At 54.4% G+C, this 17,189-nt stretch overlaps 1 protein-coding gene across 1 annotated transcript in view; it reads right to left on the reverse strand.

The window, feature by feature from the left end:
- The window catches only part of FAM189A1 (family with sequence similarity 189, member A1), a 130,794-nt gene that overhangs the window by 5,124 nt on the left and 108,481 nt on the right, over positions 1-17,189 (reverse strand). The window contains exons 5-8 of the mRNA XM_012732755.1: positions 10,689-10,849; positions 10,064-10,199; positions 4,508-4,583; positions 656-883 (exon numbers count right to left, since the gene is read on the reverse strand). Coding sequence (XP_012588209.1) covers positions 656-883; positions 4,508-4,583; positions 10,064-10,199; positions 10,689-10,849 — 601 coding nt within the window. The remainder of the gene's footprint in view (positions 1-655; positions 884-4,507; positions 4,584-10,063; positions 10,200-10,688; positions 10,850-17,189) is intronic.

The raw sequence follows: 17,189 nt of genomic DNA on the forward strand, positions 1-17,189 counted from the left end.
GCGGGTGCACCGGGCGCGCTCCGACCGCGGGAGCACGGGGCGCGCTCTGACCGCCTAGTCCCACCATCTTCATCCCTAACGTGTCCCAGGTTGCACAGCACAAATTCCAGTGCAGGGCCGGGCCTGCAAGAAGGCCACGGGGCACTGCAGAGCAGGACTGCCCAGGGCCTGGGAACCCAGCACGATGTGAGCTCGCCCTGACCCTAACCCGGCAGAGGGTGGGTCAGGGCCTGGGAAACGTCAACAAACGCAGCCATTTTAGGGGCACGTCTGGATGGAGACTTCTGGACAAAAGCTGCCAACTAAATGCAGGAGGAGAGGGCAGAGACAGGTGAATGCCGGTCCTGGCAGCGGCAGGTGCAAAATGGGATGCCATTTCTGCCAGGAGGGCCCTGGGGGCAACTGGCTGTTGGGGGTTTCTGGCTCCTTGCCAGGATACAATTCTTCAGGGGCCACTGGTCTGATCCCAGGCTCCTTCCGGGGCCTGGAGGGGGCTGGCACACCTGGTGGGACCCTCAATGCCCTTTAGGGGTCGAAGACATCAAGACCATATTCCCAATGTAGCCCCTGGGCAGGGCTCCCAGGCCCTCGGGGGTCAGCGAGGCCGCAGTGTCCAGGACAGCGCTGGGCACACTCCGGGCGAGATGAGCCGTACCTGCTGCACTGGAGGTGCAAGAGGTGGGGTCGCTGGTGGAGCGGGCTATGCGCCCTGGTCCCTGCCACACCCTCTTGCCCTGGACCAGGCCCTCCGGAGACGTGCAGCCTGGGCCTGGAGTGGGCGGTGGGGCGCCTTCGGGGTGCGGAGGGCCTTCGGGGTTCAGCTGGCTCGGGCCAGGCGCGGAGGCACCCTCAGCCACGGGGAGGCTCGTGCTGTCGGCTGGCACTGCAAGACAGGGGACACAGCGTGAGGGCGGGGACTGGGGCCTTCTGAACGGTGACAGGAGCGACCTGAGGTGGGGCCAGAGCGTGACTCCCAGAGTTCTCCCGTGGGCACGTGGCAGCCGGCCCTTCAAACCCCAAGCCTGGATAAAGCCTGCAATCCAGGGGTGTGGAAACGCTGGACAGACTGATAAATGCTCTGGTTTGGCAAGGTTGGGGCACACCAGATACCTTCCCTAGAATCATCCCTAAGGTGGTGGTTGTGGGGGGAAGGGACATAGACTCAACAAACACGAAAGGCTGAAACCAGCCCGATCCCCAACAAGGGCATCCCTAGGAAGGAGCTAAAGCACAGAAGGTGGGGAGTGGGGGGCCCAGGATACTCACTGAGCAAGGTCATGCAGGGAAATGGACACTTGGGGTTCACCAGGCCATCCTTGCTAGCTTTTGATGTGTTGAGAAACCGGCCCCACCACTTGGGGTGCACCCCCAGGGCCTGAAGTGCCTTGGAGCCTGGTGAGGTAGGTGAGGTAACCCCGCTAAACATGGGCCAGCCGGCAGCCTCAGAACCACCAGGTATACGTCAGACGTCAGACGTGCATGTATATGAACTCCCGGCCCCTCCCAGCCCCTCCCAGCCCCACCCGGCCCCACCGCATCCGAAGCTCTGTGTGGGCTGGGCCCTGACGTCAGCATTGGAACCAGAGAAACCTGAGTGTGCCATCGCTGCTGTAGATGCCAGTGGGACCTGGCAGGCAGAGCCCCAGCCCTTCCCACTCTAAGGGTGGCACCCCTACTGTACCCCTGCACCCCAGGGGGCTGAATGAGAACAGAGTTAACGAGTCTGCGCACATTAAGGCCTGAGAAGTGCTCGTTTCCCCCAGACATCAGAGTTGGCTCCCCACCCTGAGTGACCTGCGCGGGGGACACTTGGGTAGAACCCCAGCAGCCCAAACTCCTCTGGGGGTGGGAGGCATGGAGGTATGTCCCTTCTGCCCGTCTGTGGGCCCTGAGGGGAAACTGAGGGAGGCCTTGCTGTTTCCAGGTCCATGTGCTCTGCCCTCTGTGGCCTTGCCCTGTGCAAGGGTGTTTCAGGGGAGCCCCCCCCACTTAATCCTCACCTGGGGCACCCACATTCCACAGCCGAGGAAATGCAGCAGAGAGAGGGCCAAGGACACAGTCACCAAGCCACCAGTGGTGGAGCTGGGGAGAAGATTCTGGAGCACTGAATCACCCTCCGCCACCTCCCGCTGTGCTCCCACCCTGTAAATGCTTTGGGGTCATTAATAGTCCATTTGGGAAAATGGGGCAATGATCCAGACCTTACGCATCACATGCAAAAAAAAAAAATTATTCAGGATGATTAAGCCTTGTCTAAGATGGAAAAAGATAGAAGAAGAAAATAGATTCTCTTGGGTGGGGACAAAGACTTTCAACATGATCGGAGCTATAAGGAAAAGCGGGGTCAGTCTGATAGCAGAACGGTACACCTGTCCGGGCATCATGGATCCGGCAGGAGGGGGGCGACGCACTCCCCACTGACAGGAGGGTGTTTGCTCACATCCCTGACATCCAAATCTCCCGGAAAACCAGACTCCTGCGAGAGTATAAAGGGACCCAAACTACTTATAAACAGGTAAGTGTGCAAACGATTGCTCAAACACAATACTGGAGTGTGTGTGTGTGTGTGTGTGGAGTGTGTGTGCTGTGCAGGAGTGTGTTTGTGGTATGGTTGTGCCGTGAGTTACGCATGGTGCATTGAGAATGCATGTTGTATGTATATGGACGTGTGTGTCATCTGTGTGTGAGTGCATGAGAGTGAATATATACAAGTGCAAGTGTGTCACCTGCGTGTCTCACATCTGCCTACAGAGTAAAAACACTTTGGAGGTGTCATCAACCCTGTTGTTGCTGAAGAAACCCACGTAAAGACCTTTCCAGAATGCCCAGTGGCCGACACGTTAAAGTCGAAAACGCACCTTCCATGGAATCATTCGTTTCACTTGGAGGGACTTATTCTAAGAGAACAATTGGGCAAGCACTCAAACTGAATATGTAAATGTGGAAAAGAAATAATACTCTCCTATGCCATGAGACACCTTCAAGCCTACGTTATCACTATTAACTCTATCAAAATCCTATCAAAATTGCACCTCAGTGTATGAAATCACTGTGAATAATATTCATTCCTGCTGATCCCTCTTGATCCCGATTCTCTCACACCCTCACTCATGCACATGCAGCTTGATTTAGGGAAAATGGATATTGGAAACCCTCGTCCCTATTTCACATGACCTGATGAGTCTGGACACAGGTACAGCCCTTGACCCCAATTTCCTTAGTGTCAGTGACAATCCAGGCCTGTCGAAGTCTCCGCAAGGGTTGTGGGGACCGACTAGAAGGTTCTCATGGAAAAGCCCAGGCCCTGGACACCTGGGATAATCCTGACCAAGGAGAAAAGTCGCTGGCCTGCTACTCGGCTTCTTGCAGAGTGACAGTGAGGAAGACAGCGGCGACTGGCTGGCACAGGGACCCATGGGCAGAAGGGAGGACAAGCAACAGCCCAGCACAACTGAGTATTGATGAAGGCACAGGAGCAACGGTGGCCAGGGGCCCCTGGGCATGGCAGGCAAATCAGGATCCTGACCTCACCTCTGCCCACACTGGAACCTCTGTGGGAGGCCCCCAGCCCGAACACCAGGGTGCCCCGCCTTCCGGTCATCTGTGATGGCGCCCAGACCTGCTGCACCCCCAAGAACCCCTGGGAAGAACGAAGGCACGTGTCCAAATCCCCCCACTTAATCCTCACCATCCACCTGGGGCACCCTCATTCCACAGCCGAGGAAATGCAGCAGAGAGAGGGCCGGGGAGACAGTCACCAAGCCACCAGAGGTGGAGCTGGGGAGAAGATTCCGGAGCACTGAATCACCCTCCGCCACCTGCAACTCAGACACCTGCAGCTCCGGTGACCCAGAGGTGGGCTTGCAGAACTGACAGGCCCCTCCGCTGTGGAAGGGCCTTGCTGGGACCCTTCGTTATCGCACAAGTTGTCCGACTTGGGTCTCTGAATAGGCCAGCTTACATGAGCTACTCCCCACAAAGGGCCCTGCCCTTTAGCTCTCTCTGCTGGGAAGCTTTCCTGATGCCTTGGCCTCCTCTCTTGCCCCTGGCTGCGCTCTCTGGCTCTCACCCATAGCTGGATCAGGCATTTGACTTTTGTCCTTCAGTGCACCCAGAACACAACATTCAGCCTGGCCCGACCCAGCCTCCCCCCTGGGGAAAGAGCCAAGTGGACATCAGATTGGTACGGATTTTATTCTGGAGGGAGATCTCCAAGTCCTCCAAATCCACAGCCGTCAAGTAGGAGAGAAAAGGCACCAAAGAGAGGGAGAAATCCCCTACCTGCACCGCGAGAAAGTCTGAGGCCTCCCAGGTATTTACTTGCTGGAGGCAGGTAAGGGAGAAAAAGTGGGGACTTACCGAATACTTCCCAGGAAAGGTGGTGGCAAACCCCATCTTCCTACAGGGTAAGAAGTAGTGGGAGGGGCAGGGCAGGAACAGGCAGGGGGTGTGGTGTTAGGGGGAGAAAGTGAAGGTGTGAGGCCCAGGACCCCAAGGGGTGAGTTACCTTGTGCGCTGAGGCCAGCAGCAGAGCCTGGGTCCCCAGAGCTGGCCTCGGTCCCCGGCTGCTCCCCACTCGCCAGCTAAAGCAAGAGACAGATAACATCAGAGGGGGCTGGGGGCCCTCTGGCCTCAAGGAAACAGCATAGCAGCTTCCAGAATAAAAAGGCTGACGTGACGATTTTTTGTTAATTGAAATGTAAAATGGGTTTTATAAATTAAAACAGGAGAAGCTAAATGAAATCACTGAACATGTTAGGATTCTGTCAAATGGATGACTAAGTCTGGTTATGTTTTTATTATGTTTATGAAGGTGATGGTGACTGACAGCACTGTGTATGTTTTAGGGGGACGGCCCTCGTTTTCTCACGGTACTTCTGAGGACACGCACCGTGAACCCCTGGACAGCTCAGGGCCCGCTCATCCCCAGCGTTTTCTCAATAAATATACAATTGAGCCCTAAACCCCATGGCGGAAAACACAGCAAACGCATTTCCTTCCTGATTTGCTTGCTAAGGTCCTTTCCCGCGGGCTGGTGTGTAAAACACGGACCGGACAGGACAGCGCCTGCCCTTGCTTCCACCCCCCGCCTCTCCACCCCTCTCTCCCCAGCCTGCTTCCGTTCCAGGATGAGAAGGCCGATGCTTTGGCCCAGTCTGGACACAGGGTGGACACTGTTTGGCCTCCACTTGTTCTTTCTTTCCTTTTGATCCATCAGCAGATGGGATCAAGGGGTCACCCGGCAGGCCGCTCTCCTGCTTGACCTCAGGCCATGTCCGTGTCCCAGAGGCCATATGACTGGGTCCTGTGACCCCAGAGCAGTCAGTTGTCCTGCTGTCCTAGGCGCTCCCGGGGTGGTCACTGTGCTACTGCAGCTTTCTTCTGGCTCCTTCTGCCAGAGATGCCTCGGCCATAGGCAGGGGAAAGTCCAGGCCTCCGTGCCAGGCAGAGGTGGGGCATCCCACACACTCTTCACCCTCCTGCTCAGCTCTGCTCAGCCCAGTCCTGCCCTGGGCAAGCGCATCTGCTTCAGCTTTGCCTCAGGGCACAGAGGCCCTGCCTGGGCTGTGCTGCCCGCTGGACACGTGTGCCCCTTTGCTATCTCGAAAAAAGCCATGTCTGCGTCTTCCTGTTATTTCAGAATTGCTTTGGGCACACGATGGCAAATAATGAGCTCTGGGGGAGGCCGGGGAAGGAGAGGCGGTCCCCGCGCTTGGTCCGATTCCAGCTCAGGTAATTACATTTCTGCCTCCCTGGTCTCCCCGCCACTTCAATCAGACAGCTGATATTCTTCATCTCTCCTCTTTCAACCAGCCTGGCACTGCAGCAGGTGGCAGGCAGCAGCACCCCCATTCCGAGAGGGGGTGCGCTATGCTCTCTGCAGGGGCCTGCGGGAGAGCAAAGTCCCCAGCAGAGAAGACCCGGAACGGCCTAAATGTTTCCTCTGATGTTGCTTATATAGGATACTGCCTCCTCTACGTTTCTTCCTCTTGCTCCCACGCTGCTGAAGAGGGGGCAGGGTGGGGAGGGTCCCCACGCCAGCGGCACACACGTTCCATTTCACCATAATCACTAAATGCCAATAACCAATTCCAGAAATCTCTGTCAAGAATCTGCTGCTCAATCACAAAGAGAGGACAATGCCCTTAAGCTTTGTTTCTTTCCACAACTCTTCTCTTCCTGTCGTGAAACTCCTGCTTGATTTTTTTTTTTCCTTCTTCACAGAGATAGGTGGCAATCTGAAAACCCACTGCCTGAAAAAATTCTTCAGGTAATAAAGAAATATAAATAAAACAAGAGAAAGAAAATACAGCATGGGAGAAGGTCAGGAGGAAATTGGATTTGTTTCATATTGTGCAGGAGCAGCCTGGCTTCCCTCTGGTTCCCGGTCAAATTTGGTTTCCAGAGGAGACAGCTCCTGGGGGCGCATCTATCACCACTCCCAAGCAGGGGTCAAGAGTTTAATTTGAATTTGGCCTTCCTTGATGTCAACGGCCACCTGACCACACAGAAGCGGGGGAAACAGCTGTTCAGTTCATGCTACGTTTTTTGATTAAATATAAAGGCAGCAGAAATGAACAGAGGAGAAATATATTGGTGGCACAGAATTGAAGTTGGAATTTGAGTTTAGCAATAAAGGTGGTTCACATAGTTCTTGCAGGCGAGGGGGTCAGGGGGCTGTTGAAAGGAGGCACCAAATGTCTAGCTTCATTTGGGACATACATACAAAGGTCTGTGCTTATTTACTCTCAGATATGCCATTTGGAGCAGGTATTGCAGGTGAAAGTCAGCTGGCATTTAGCAGTTCCCGTCATCTCCCTTGTTTTTGGGTAACTCTGTAGCTGAGACACCCCACACGGAAATCCTGCCAAGTGGGAATAAATATCCCACTTGTGGAGTCAGCCAGAACCAGACTTATCAAGAGCTGTTCTCCTGGTTGGGGTGGGGTGGGGGTGAGGGATGAGGGGGACAGGGGCATCATCAGCTGTGGTGGAAAACGTAAATTAAGATTTTAGACTACCATCCCCAGGAAATCGGAAGGTAGATTTCGAAAGGTAAAGATCTGGTGGTGGGCGATTTACGGCGAGTACACCTGAGAGGAGAAATCAAATATCCTACAAAAACAAACGCTAAATGTAAGGGGAAAAAATAGAAAGTAAAGATCATTTTGTCTGAACACGTAAATAACAACTTTTAGCCACCGCCTCCCTCCCCGCCTCCCCAACACACAGCAAAGCAGAGTAAGCTCGCAGCTGTCTGCTTCTCCTGGTGGGCTCCGGGCTCTGGAGCCTCTGGCCAGGCCGACTGCCCAGCCGGGAGGTCAAGAAACCCCGAGGCGTGTTTTCCACGTGGCTGTGGTGAAGCGCTGGTTTAACGAGAGTTTGAACCAGCTCCTCTCTGACGGTGCATGGTGTTTAGCGCCTTTTCGTCTAGTTCCTGGTTCTGCTCACGCGCCCACGCCTCGCTAGCGTGCGAAGACTGAGTCTGCCTCCGAAGCCCCACCGTGGGGTTTTTCCCCAACTGTTCCTGCTCCGTCTCCATGGTGGACTGCTGGTTTCACAAGGGTGGGGGTCTGCCCACCAATCTGTGGTTTTTACACCTCAGGGCACCCACAGTCTGACATGGGCCCTGCAACATAAGCTTGCCACCCGCACGAGGACATCCAACTGGCAAATTCTCAGAAGCCTTCCCACTATAGACAGCAACTCGCTCCTCCCCACCTTGCTGGGAAGCTCAGTCTCACAGCAGGGGAGAGACAGACGCTCGATGGGACAGGAACGTGCCAGCCCATGCAGGTGAACGGGTCACAGCCACCAGCTCAGGCGGGAGCGGTTTTACTTCCTGCATCAAACTTCTCTTCCAAACAAGCCAGCAGGCATCCCCTGCCCTGTACAGACCCCAGGGTGCAGGCTTTCTATCCTCTGTCTTCCCCTTTATCCAAACAAGCGCTGATAGGCAATTTATATACCATTTGTCCTAGCAAGGGGAAGTAATTAACCTCCTCCTCGCCCAGTGCAGAGGGGCCGTGCTGAAAAGGGGACCCTCCTTACTCTCCAGTCCACGGTGGGTGCACTTCCAGGAGGCGGGCAGCTGGTGGGCACAGCCACCCCTCGATGGAGCGAATGGTTTTCATCGACTTTCGGGCTCCCAGAGGTGTGTGTGAGATGAGAAAGTGCTCCTAGACTCCAGGGTCACAGAGGGTCAGGCCAGAAGGGCTCAGGCATCCCAGAGCAGACCCCCGCAGCTCCAGATACTGCCTCCCACATGGGTGACCAGAGAAAGGCCACCAGCAGCCCACACCATGCTTCTTCTGAGCACAACGTTCGTGCAGGCCGTGTGTGCTGGCAACTCTGAGCTGGACACAAGCAACACGAGAGAGCCCCTGCTTCGAGGCAGCAGAAAAGCCCCAGTCAAGTCAGAGATCGGGTCACGCTGGCCTCAAACCCTTGTTCATCCGCCCATACAGTCACTTCTTCAGAAGTAAGAGTCAGACAGGGGCAGCACTGCCAACATCCTTCCCGTGCGCAAAGCGGTGCCTCGATGCCACGCCCGGGTCCGGAGGCCGCTTTGCAGCACTGGGTCCATGAAGGCCTGCGGGCGAGGTCCACATGCCGGCGTGTCACCACCCGGATGGAGAAGCAGGGGGCTGAGGAGAGCAGGCCCCCCCACCGCCGCAGGTGTTCAGGGCTCCGGAGGGTTCTACAGCCTTGTCTCTTCTGGAATTGGGAGGAACGGCTCACAGCAGGGCGGGTGGGAAGCAGGTGAAGCCTGTCCCAGCATGGAGCTGGAGTTCTGGACGCCGCACGCAGGGTGCTCATGGCCAGCGGGAGGTGGCAGAGTCCCCTTGCCCCCCAAAAGGCTTTGCAGGTCCTCTCCCAACACCCCTCTCTCCTGCCTCACAACTACTCCCTCAACTACAGACCCAAAAACCTCTGTGGTGGGTCCAGACAGCTGCACTTGGCTGACAAGCACTCCTGACTGGGGTGACCTTGGAGTCTACAAACCGCTGCTACACCCCAGGAAAGCCTGTGGCCTCCCAGCGCTGTCCCATTGCAGCCCTCCCGCCAAGGTCACCAGCAGGCCCTCGACAGTGAGTCCCGGGGCCTGGGTCCGCCCTTCGCAGCCCCAGCAGCCCTCAGCCCAGCCCTTCCTTCCTGACACTGGCTCCTGCAAGTCGGGGCTCCCCAGGCAACCCGGCCCTCTGCTCTGCACCCCCTGCTCCAGGGCGCTCCCAGAGCACCTCTCTCCTGGGCCCCCACCTCCTCCGGGTTCCCAGGCTGCAGTGATACCGCTGCAGCTACCCCGATCTCTGAGGCCCCAGCTGCTGTCACTCATAGGACACTGTCTAGGACATCGCAAAGCCCTTGGACCCCAACCAGCCTCGTGAGCAGGTTGCCTCCGGCCGCGTCACTCTCGGCCTCCTCCCACGGCCTCTGCGCCTGGGACACGCTGTGCTCTCTCCTCTGAGCTCCGCACAGACTGCCCCTCCCAGGAGCGCTTCCAGCCCCTGCCCCCAGCCTGGCTGGCCCCCACTCGGCTTGGCCCCCCACCCCTCCCACCTGGAGGCCACCCTGCCGGCCCTGGTTCTGCCCCCTCACTTCATCTCAGCACCCAGAATCGGCTACAGGCCCTAGTCTGCGAGTGGGTTCCGCTGCCCTGGACCGACGTGCCTCAGACAGGACCGGGGTGCAGGAGGCTGTTCCCACTTCCCCAGCAGATGACCCCAGTGCCAAGGACTCAAGCCTCGCTGGTCTTCCTGGCCCGTGGCCTGAGCCCCATCACCGGGGCCTCTGTCCCCTCATTAGAACCCGTGACAGCTCTTTCTGCACTGGGTCCCCAACACCCCACTCAGCAGTGAGCGCGGTCGCTCCTGAGGGGGCCCCGGGGAAAGCGCGGATACCGGGGCTGGACTCCCCGGGCCTGGTTCTGTGCCCCGAGCTGACGTCTCCCCTCGAGGGGGGTGAGTCAGACGAGCACCCCACAGGGCTGCTGGGGTTCCGTGGGTGCAGTGCAGGCAGAGAGCCCCAGTGCCAGGACGAGCTTTCCTGGGGCCGGGACTCACCTGGCTGGCTGGGCTGGGGCCCACCACGGCTTCGTAGGGCGGGGGGAGCTCGGCGGGGTAGAGCAGGCCAGGGCTGTTGATGGCCACGTCGTACAAGGTGCTGAACGGTGAGGCGGCAAAGTTCAGGTGGAGGCCCCTGAAAAGGCAGAGCCGTGGACCGGTCACTCCCTGGCTGGGGCCACGTGGGGGCAGTCCACCCGGGCGTCAGAAGGTGGCTCGTCGGGGTTTGCCCTCATGGAACACTTGGGGTGTTTATGAACACTTGGGGACCACCAGGCTTCTCAACCTTTTGTGTTTTTTTCTTGGAACGATGGACATTGTCCATCCACTCTGGCTCTAGCCATTCATATTACAATCATCATACAACTGACTCAAACCTTTGATGCCATTTTACATGTTCTATTAGTGACTGGGCTTCACAGCAGGTTTGTGTAACTGCTGCGCCTGGCCAGGGCGTGCCACTCGGCAGTGCTCCCAGCAGAATCGTCCCCCCTTTGGGCCCTCCCCCGCCGCCGGCCCTCTGCTCCCTGCTGGCTAATCACAGGAGGGTTCCCGGCTTGCTCTCCTGGCCCTGCAACGTGGCCCCGCCCACAGGGGGCAGCCGCCGCTCTGCCGAGAGCCCTACCTGTGGGCCTCGGCTGTGGGCGTACAGGTGTACTCCGGAGGGTAGTAGGGAGGTGGAGGCAGTGGAGGTACGAACTCATCGAAATCCAGGGTCTGGTGGAGAACGGTGCCGTGAGGGGTCAGGCAGGCCGGGCTGGTGGAGTGCGCCCTTTGCGGGAAAAACTGGAAAAGCAGAGAGAACCAGAGTTATCTGGGACATCATGTGTGGCTTGCGTCCAATTAAGCTAATATGTAATATTAGCTTAATATTACATATGTAATATGTAAGTGTTAATGACCCGTTAGCAACGTATGTAATCTCAGCTGTCAAGCCTTGATGGCTAAAGGAGTCTTTAAAAGCCACAGGGAGGGGTGAATGCAGAGGGCGCCTCGAGGCTTCCTCACATGCCTCTTCCCACGCCAGGACGCAGAACCCCGTTTTCTGAGGACACGCGGCCTGGGGAGTGTCTCGTTTCTATCCCTACCATCACGCCTGTCTCTTTTGATTATGGTGCTCAAAAGCCAGGAGTCAAAGAGTGCCTGGAGCCCCCCCGGAATGGCTCAGGAGAAAGCGAGGGGCCCTCCAAGGCCCCCTCCTGCCCATCCCGTTTGACGCATGAAGGGACCGTTTTTCAAATTACTTTCATGACGCGTGCGCTGGACACAGAGGGACATGGAGCCGCCCTTCGTGTTCTGCAGTTCCAGGGAATCACACTCTTTGTAGAACGTGGCTCTGAGGAAGGAGGACCTCCAGCGATGCAGAACACGCTGTGGGTCAGCCCAGACTCTAGGCTGCCGCTCGAGGAAACCCAGGAACAGTCCCTTCACATGCAGGCTGTGTCCGCCGAGCTGGCCATCTCTGCCCTGATAAATGCTCCCTTTCTGCCCTTGGTCCTGCTCCCCACAGGTACCTGTGCTGTGGTGTGATGGGTACCTGTGAGTTTAGACACTCCTCCCGATCCAACCAACGCTCCACTGTGAGCGACTACAGGTCTTGGCCTACACAAACTGCAGGTTCTGGGCCTTCCAACTACGGAGCCGTGAAGGGAAGAGGGCAGCAGGGGAGGGACCTACAGTCCTGGTCTCAGCCGCTGGGAAATGATGAACTCTCTAAGCACCTGGCTGCTGCAAAGGGTCAATGAAGGAGCTGGCATTTAAATGGGCATTAAAGACTGGTAGGACTTTAAGTCATGGGCTTGCCGGGAGCTGCTCTAGCCTCAAGAACAGGTGAGCTAGGGAAAGATGTGTTCAAGAAAAGCAAATCTGCATATGACTCTAGAATCTTAATTCTGGGGGCACCGGGAAGCCAGCGGATGCTGGAGCTGGGGAGCTGCTCTAGGAAAGTTGCGTGCACGGCAGGAACGCCTTCCAGAGGTGGAGGGCAGGCAGATTCTGCTCTGCGGGGCATTGCGGGAGGACATGCAGTGAGACCGTGGTTTGGACAAAGACCCAGAGCTCTGAGGTTAGTGTCCCTACACATGGGGACAGAACGGCGACCATGTCTAGGCACCTCACACATCAGACTGAACACGCTGCCTGCCTTGCCGGCTGGTCTGAAGCCCTGCTTTGATTGGTTGTCTGAAATGGAGGTGAATCAGTGGATGAGCGCGCTCGGGTGGGGGCCTGTCCTCCATCTCGGGAAGCTGTTGGCCCTGATGGTTCTGTACCAGGCTGAGCAGCAAAGACAAGGCCAGCTGTCCTTGAGGCCTAATAGGAAATATTTTGAATTAGTGCCGATTAGCAATTAGAAAAAATCAATAGCATGAAAGGAAAAGGCCTGGATGCTTTCCTAGTAAAGGTACATTTCCAGCAGGAATGAGAACAAGTATGTTCATGACAGCAGCAAGGAGCCCTGGGTGATCGTATTAGCAGGTTTAAGTGAGAAGGTGCTGCTGGACAGCAGAGGCTTTGAAAAGGCTGAACAACAGACTCTGCTTCTCTGAATTCCAGGTTGCTACTTCTGGGCCTGGTGAGCTGGCCCCATCTTTGTGGGAGCAGCTCAGACTTGGTTCCTTTCAAACAGCTTTTCTCCTGGTTCTTCAGCCTGATACACCAAACAGACCCCTTTTCAAGGGAAGATCAGGACCCTTGGCCCAATGATGGTGAACAAATACTCACTTGCACACTGAAAGCCAAAATAAATGTCAGCTTGTAGGCATCATTTTCATGCTGCCGTGAGGAGCTTTCTGGAGAACCCAGGCACTCATCAGTCCTAGCCCAACAGACAAGGAGCATCTCCTTGTTGCTATCAGACCAGAACTCAAGGGAGGGCACTGTAAGGCCAAGGAGAGCGGGCCTGGGGGCAGATGGGCAGGCACCCACTGGGGTAAGGTAGTAACGAACCCCAGTGATTCTGGGGCTTCCAGTGGGTGGTGTTACCTCGGTCTCTGCTGCCCTACACCCTTGCTAGCTCCACAGGCAAAGCTATGGTCTGTGAAAAGCACAGCCCACTATCTGACTCCTGCAGGTGTCCTAAAGCTTCGGATTCTATGTGAGGAAGTTAATAAGCAAGTGCCTGGCAGAGACACATATAATCGCAGGTGATGTCCCTTAGGCTACAATAGCTGGTAATAAAAACGAGCAGGGAGGAAAATAGTGTAATGGAAGACTAAACTGCAATTAAAAAAATAAAACTGAAAATTTGAGATAGACTTTTTGGAGGTTAAAGCTGTCAACAGAAACTCTGCCAGTAAATTGAATTTTATAAGTTTATCATCAAATTGTATTTTGCTGCTGTTTCTAAACATGTTAGAGTAATTCAGCTCTATACATTCTGACAGTAGACATAACACTCTATCTCAGTATTTATGCATTCATTATGTAAGTCCCAAATACTGTTAATAATTCCCCAAACACTGGTTGGTCCAGACATAATTTGTGGTTGTTTCCATGCCCTGGCTGTGGGTCACCGTCTGCTGTCTGGAGAATTCAGGGCCTTTCATGCATAAAGTACACCTGTGAGACATTAGCTCACTTCCCACTTCTATGTTTTGTTTTTTTTTTTAAGATTTATTTCTGCATATAGAAGTGGGGTACAGGTCAGAGGTGCTGGGATGGTGAGAAGCTTCACCAGAGACAGAATAGGGAGCAGAACAGGCTGACTGACAAAGTACACTGCTGAAGGGAGCAGCAGGCGGGTCGGGAGAGGTCAGCCACGCCATGTGGGTCACCTCCAGGGCAAAGATCAAACTCTGCTGAAGTGGCTTTAGCTTCTCAGTGCCATGCTTTAACCTGCTGCGCCACCAGGGAGGGACCCCAGTTCTGTCTTTAAAGCTAAACTTGAAGATGTTTGTGAAACAATGTGTATGCAAATACTGCTCCCCCCCCCACTTTTATCTCAACCCTTACAGTCGTCTCTCTATTTCTACATTGATAGCAATATGCTTGTTGGTCCTTTTTCACTAAATCTTTTGAAAGCACTCAATATTGTTGTGATAGAAATAATAATCTTTTTGCATTCATGTTTCTTGGTCTGCATAGTACACAGGTATGCAAATACAGTCTACTACCACTGGCATAAACTGGCTTGGGAATAGATACAACCATCTCTTAGAAAGCTTAGCTGCTGGGAGTAGAATTGCTGCTTGGGTGAGCTGCAGAGGCAGCTGCTGGTGGGGGCTTTGTGCTGTGGGCAGCAGACAGCGCCTCCTACAGGACACATGGAGAACTACAGTTATGTGGCCAGTAGGCTAGTTAGGACAGTTACACTCAAGCATTGGGGCTGGCAGCCGCACCACAGACACGGGCATAGTCTAAGTCAACTGCAGGAAGCAACTCAAGCATCCGCAATAGAGAAATAGCGTGGCATCCCTCTCCGGACCCATGCAGATAGTCCTAGATGCATGTCCACAGCCTGGGAGATTTTCAAGCTACAACGTCAAGTTGCGGAGTAACACAAACAGACTCCATTTTGGATGAAAGAAAGGGAGGAAGAGGAAGGAAGGAAGATTCTCTATGTGTTAATACAAGTACTATGAAATCAAGAAAGAAATGGAAGAATTCACTGCGGTTCCCTCTAGGAGAGTGAGGTGGGAAAGAGGAAATTAACTTTTTTTTAATCGATATCTATATTTAACTTGTCAGTGATTACAACTTGTTTGATTATCGAGTTGAACACAATGAAGAAAGTTAAAGTCTATTATATCAGTAAAGCCAGAGGAAATTAAAAAAAAAAATTAAAAAGAGCTTCTGAGGAAGGTGTCCTTTGGAATAACTGCTCTGGCTCCATCCCTCAGAGAAACCCTGAACCCCTCAGGTTGTCACTTCTCTGAAAACACAACTGTGCAGAGAGCCTGGCGCAGCCGCTGGCCCACTCGTGTCCACCGAGCCTTTCGAAGCCCATTCATGCCTATCACCCGGTCATCCTCTCAGCAGCCCTGTGACCACAGCAGGTAGCACAGAGGAAGCTGAGACAGACAGACAGTGGCCAAGGTCACGTGCTGGTCCTTGAGGCACGGGGGTCACACACTACCCAGCCCCCGCTGTCTTCACGGGAGCTCAGCAGGTGGGCAGCACGCCAGGCCTTCGGGGGAGGGTGGGGCCTTGTAACTCCCCGTTACAGAGGAGGAGGGGGCACCAGCAGGAGGCTCTTCTGTCTCTTTCCAGCCAAAGGTTACTTAGCGCTGGAGCAGCCGGGGGCTGTGATGGCAGCTGTTGTAATTGCAACCATACTTTACTTCCACACAGTGCTTTACAGCTGATAAAGTGACCACATGCACGGTCACTGCTGCATGTCCCAGTAATGAACGGGCACTCCCACTGCTTTGAAGAATCAAATAGGTCACACTTAGAGTGTGACATGAAGATGACTAAAAAATCATGAAATCAAAATTGATAAAGGAAACATCCAAAGTGGAATTGGGAGGCCGTTCGAGAACAGGAGCTTGTGCGTGCATCTCACCTGACTGGTGAGTAGCCTGGCTTCCGTTAAACCAGCTTCCTGATGCCGGAACTCACAAAGTTGGGCGAGAGCAACACAGACATTGGCAAATGCTGTCAGAGCCTAGAGAGGACAGTGTGTCGCTGCACTGACATACAGGCCTCTCTTCCCTTTACATTTGCCTCCCCCCCTTAAAAAAACATGTTACCTGGGGCCCTCCCTGGTGGCGCAAGGGGGTTAAAGCACAGCACTGTGAAGCTATCACAGGCACTGCAGCATGAGTTCGATCCCCACCCCCAGAGGTGACCACATGGCGCGGCAGACCTCTCCTGACCGGCCCGCTGCTCCCCTCAGCAGTGTACTTCACCGATTTGTCTCTGGTGAATCCTCTCACCCCTGCCATCTCTGGCCTGTCCCCCAATTCTGTATGTTAAAATAAACAAATCTTAAAAAAAAAAAAAAAAGTTATCTGCAGGAAGCTACTCTGTCTGTATCAGGTCTGTATTTCTATCTATTGGGGCACTTACATGGTTTCACTGCGTCTGTGACTCCTGACCGAGCTCTGGTTCATGCTGGATTGTTTTCTACACTCACCAGGCCCATTTCATCGGTGAGGAAACTTAGACTCAGGGTGTATCAGTGATGAGCCCAGCAGAGGTGGGAATCAGCCCCAGATCTGGCTCACTCAGACCAAGGGCTGTAGGCCCACCGGAGTCCCATACAGCAGAAGGGTGGAACAACTTCACACTTCATGTTATAATCGTATACATGTTGACGGCAACTGCATCTTCTTATTTAGTTGGAGATTTTCATGTAGGTGCTTCCAAGCAGGGAATGCAGACTTGCAGCATTTAGAGTCCTTTGGTTCTGTTAGTTTGGTCAAACCGGTGTGATATTTACAGATCAATAGTAAAATCTGCTGAGGTGAGTAGAACCCCATGCTCCTTAACCTTTCCTTTATACAACACGCTGGCAAAAATCAGCGACACGAGGCCTCCATGAACAAGGGCAGAAGTTCACTGCTGCTGAATAACTGCTTAATTAGATACCTTTCAGAGAATGCAACCTCTCAGAAAGGTCAGTCCTGGCTGTGACAGCTGTGTGGGTATAGGCTGGGAGAAGGAGGCTGCAGATGGCATACGATTAACGCCAATGAATTTTGAACGTCTTGGTAATATTGCTCTCTGGCCCTGTATCTTGATTAACTGATGTACTGCCATGGGGTAGATGAGAAATAACAAATAAAACAGCTTGCTTCAGGAACAACTTGCTTTTTCTTTCATGAGATGCAGAAAGCATTGGAGAGATGGGGAGGAGGTAGGGTGGCTCTCTAAGAGGCAAGGAGAGAGACTAGGGGAGAGAAGGGAGGAGAGAGACAAGAGGAAAGAGGAGAGAAGAGAAACTGGAAGAGAGGAAAGGAGAGGAGAGAAGAGAGAAGAGGACACCACAGAATTCCTATCTTAGCATCAGAAAGCAATGTCTTCCCACCAGGTTCTCTCTGTTGTACTGACTTCAGTGGCAACACATTCCGCGGTGGACTGTGGTCCAGTCCCACTGAAAGATGAAGCGCCACCGTTATTTACTGAGTGTGCATTGATAAGTCTGTGACCCCTGATCCTGGCCTCACAGGTCCCTCTGGGGAGC

The sequence above is a fragment of the Condylura cristata genome, unplaced genomic scaffold (genome assembly GCF_000260355.1).
Source record: "Condylura cristata isolate star-nosed mole 26May11 unplaced genomic scaffold, ConCri1.0 scaffold00035, whole genome shotgun sequence".
Classification (NCBI taxonomy): domain Eukaryota; kingdom Metazoa; phylum Chordata; class Mammalia; order Eulipotyphla; family Talpidae; genus Condylura; species Condylura cristata.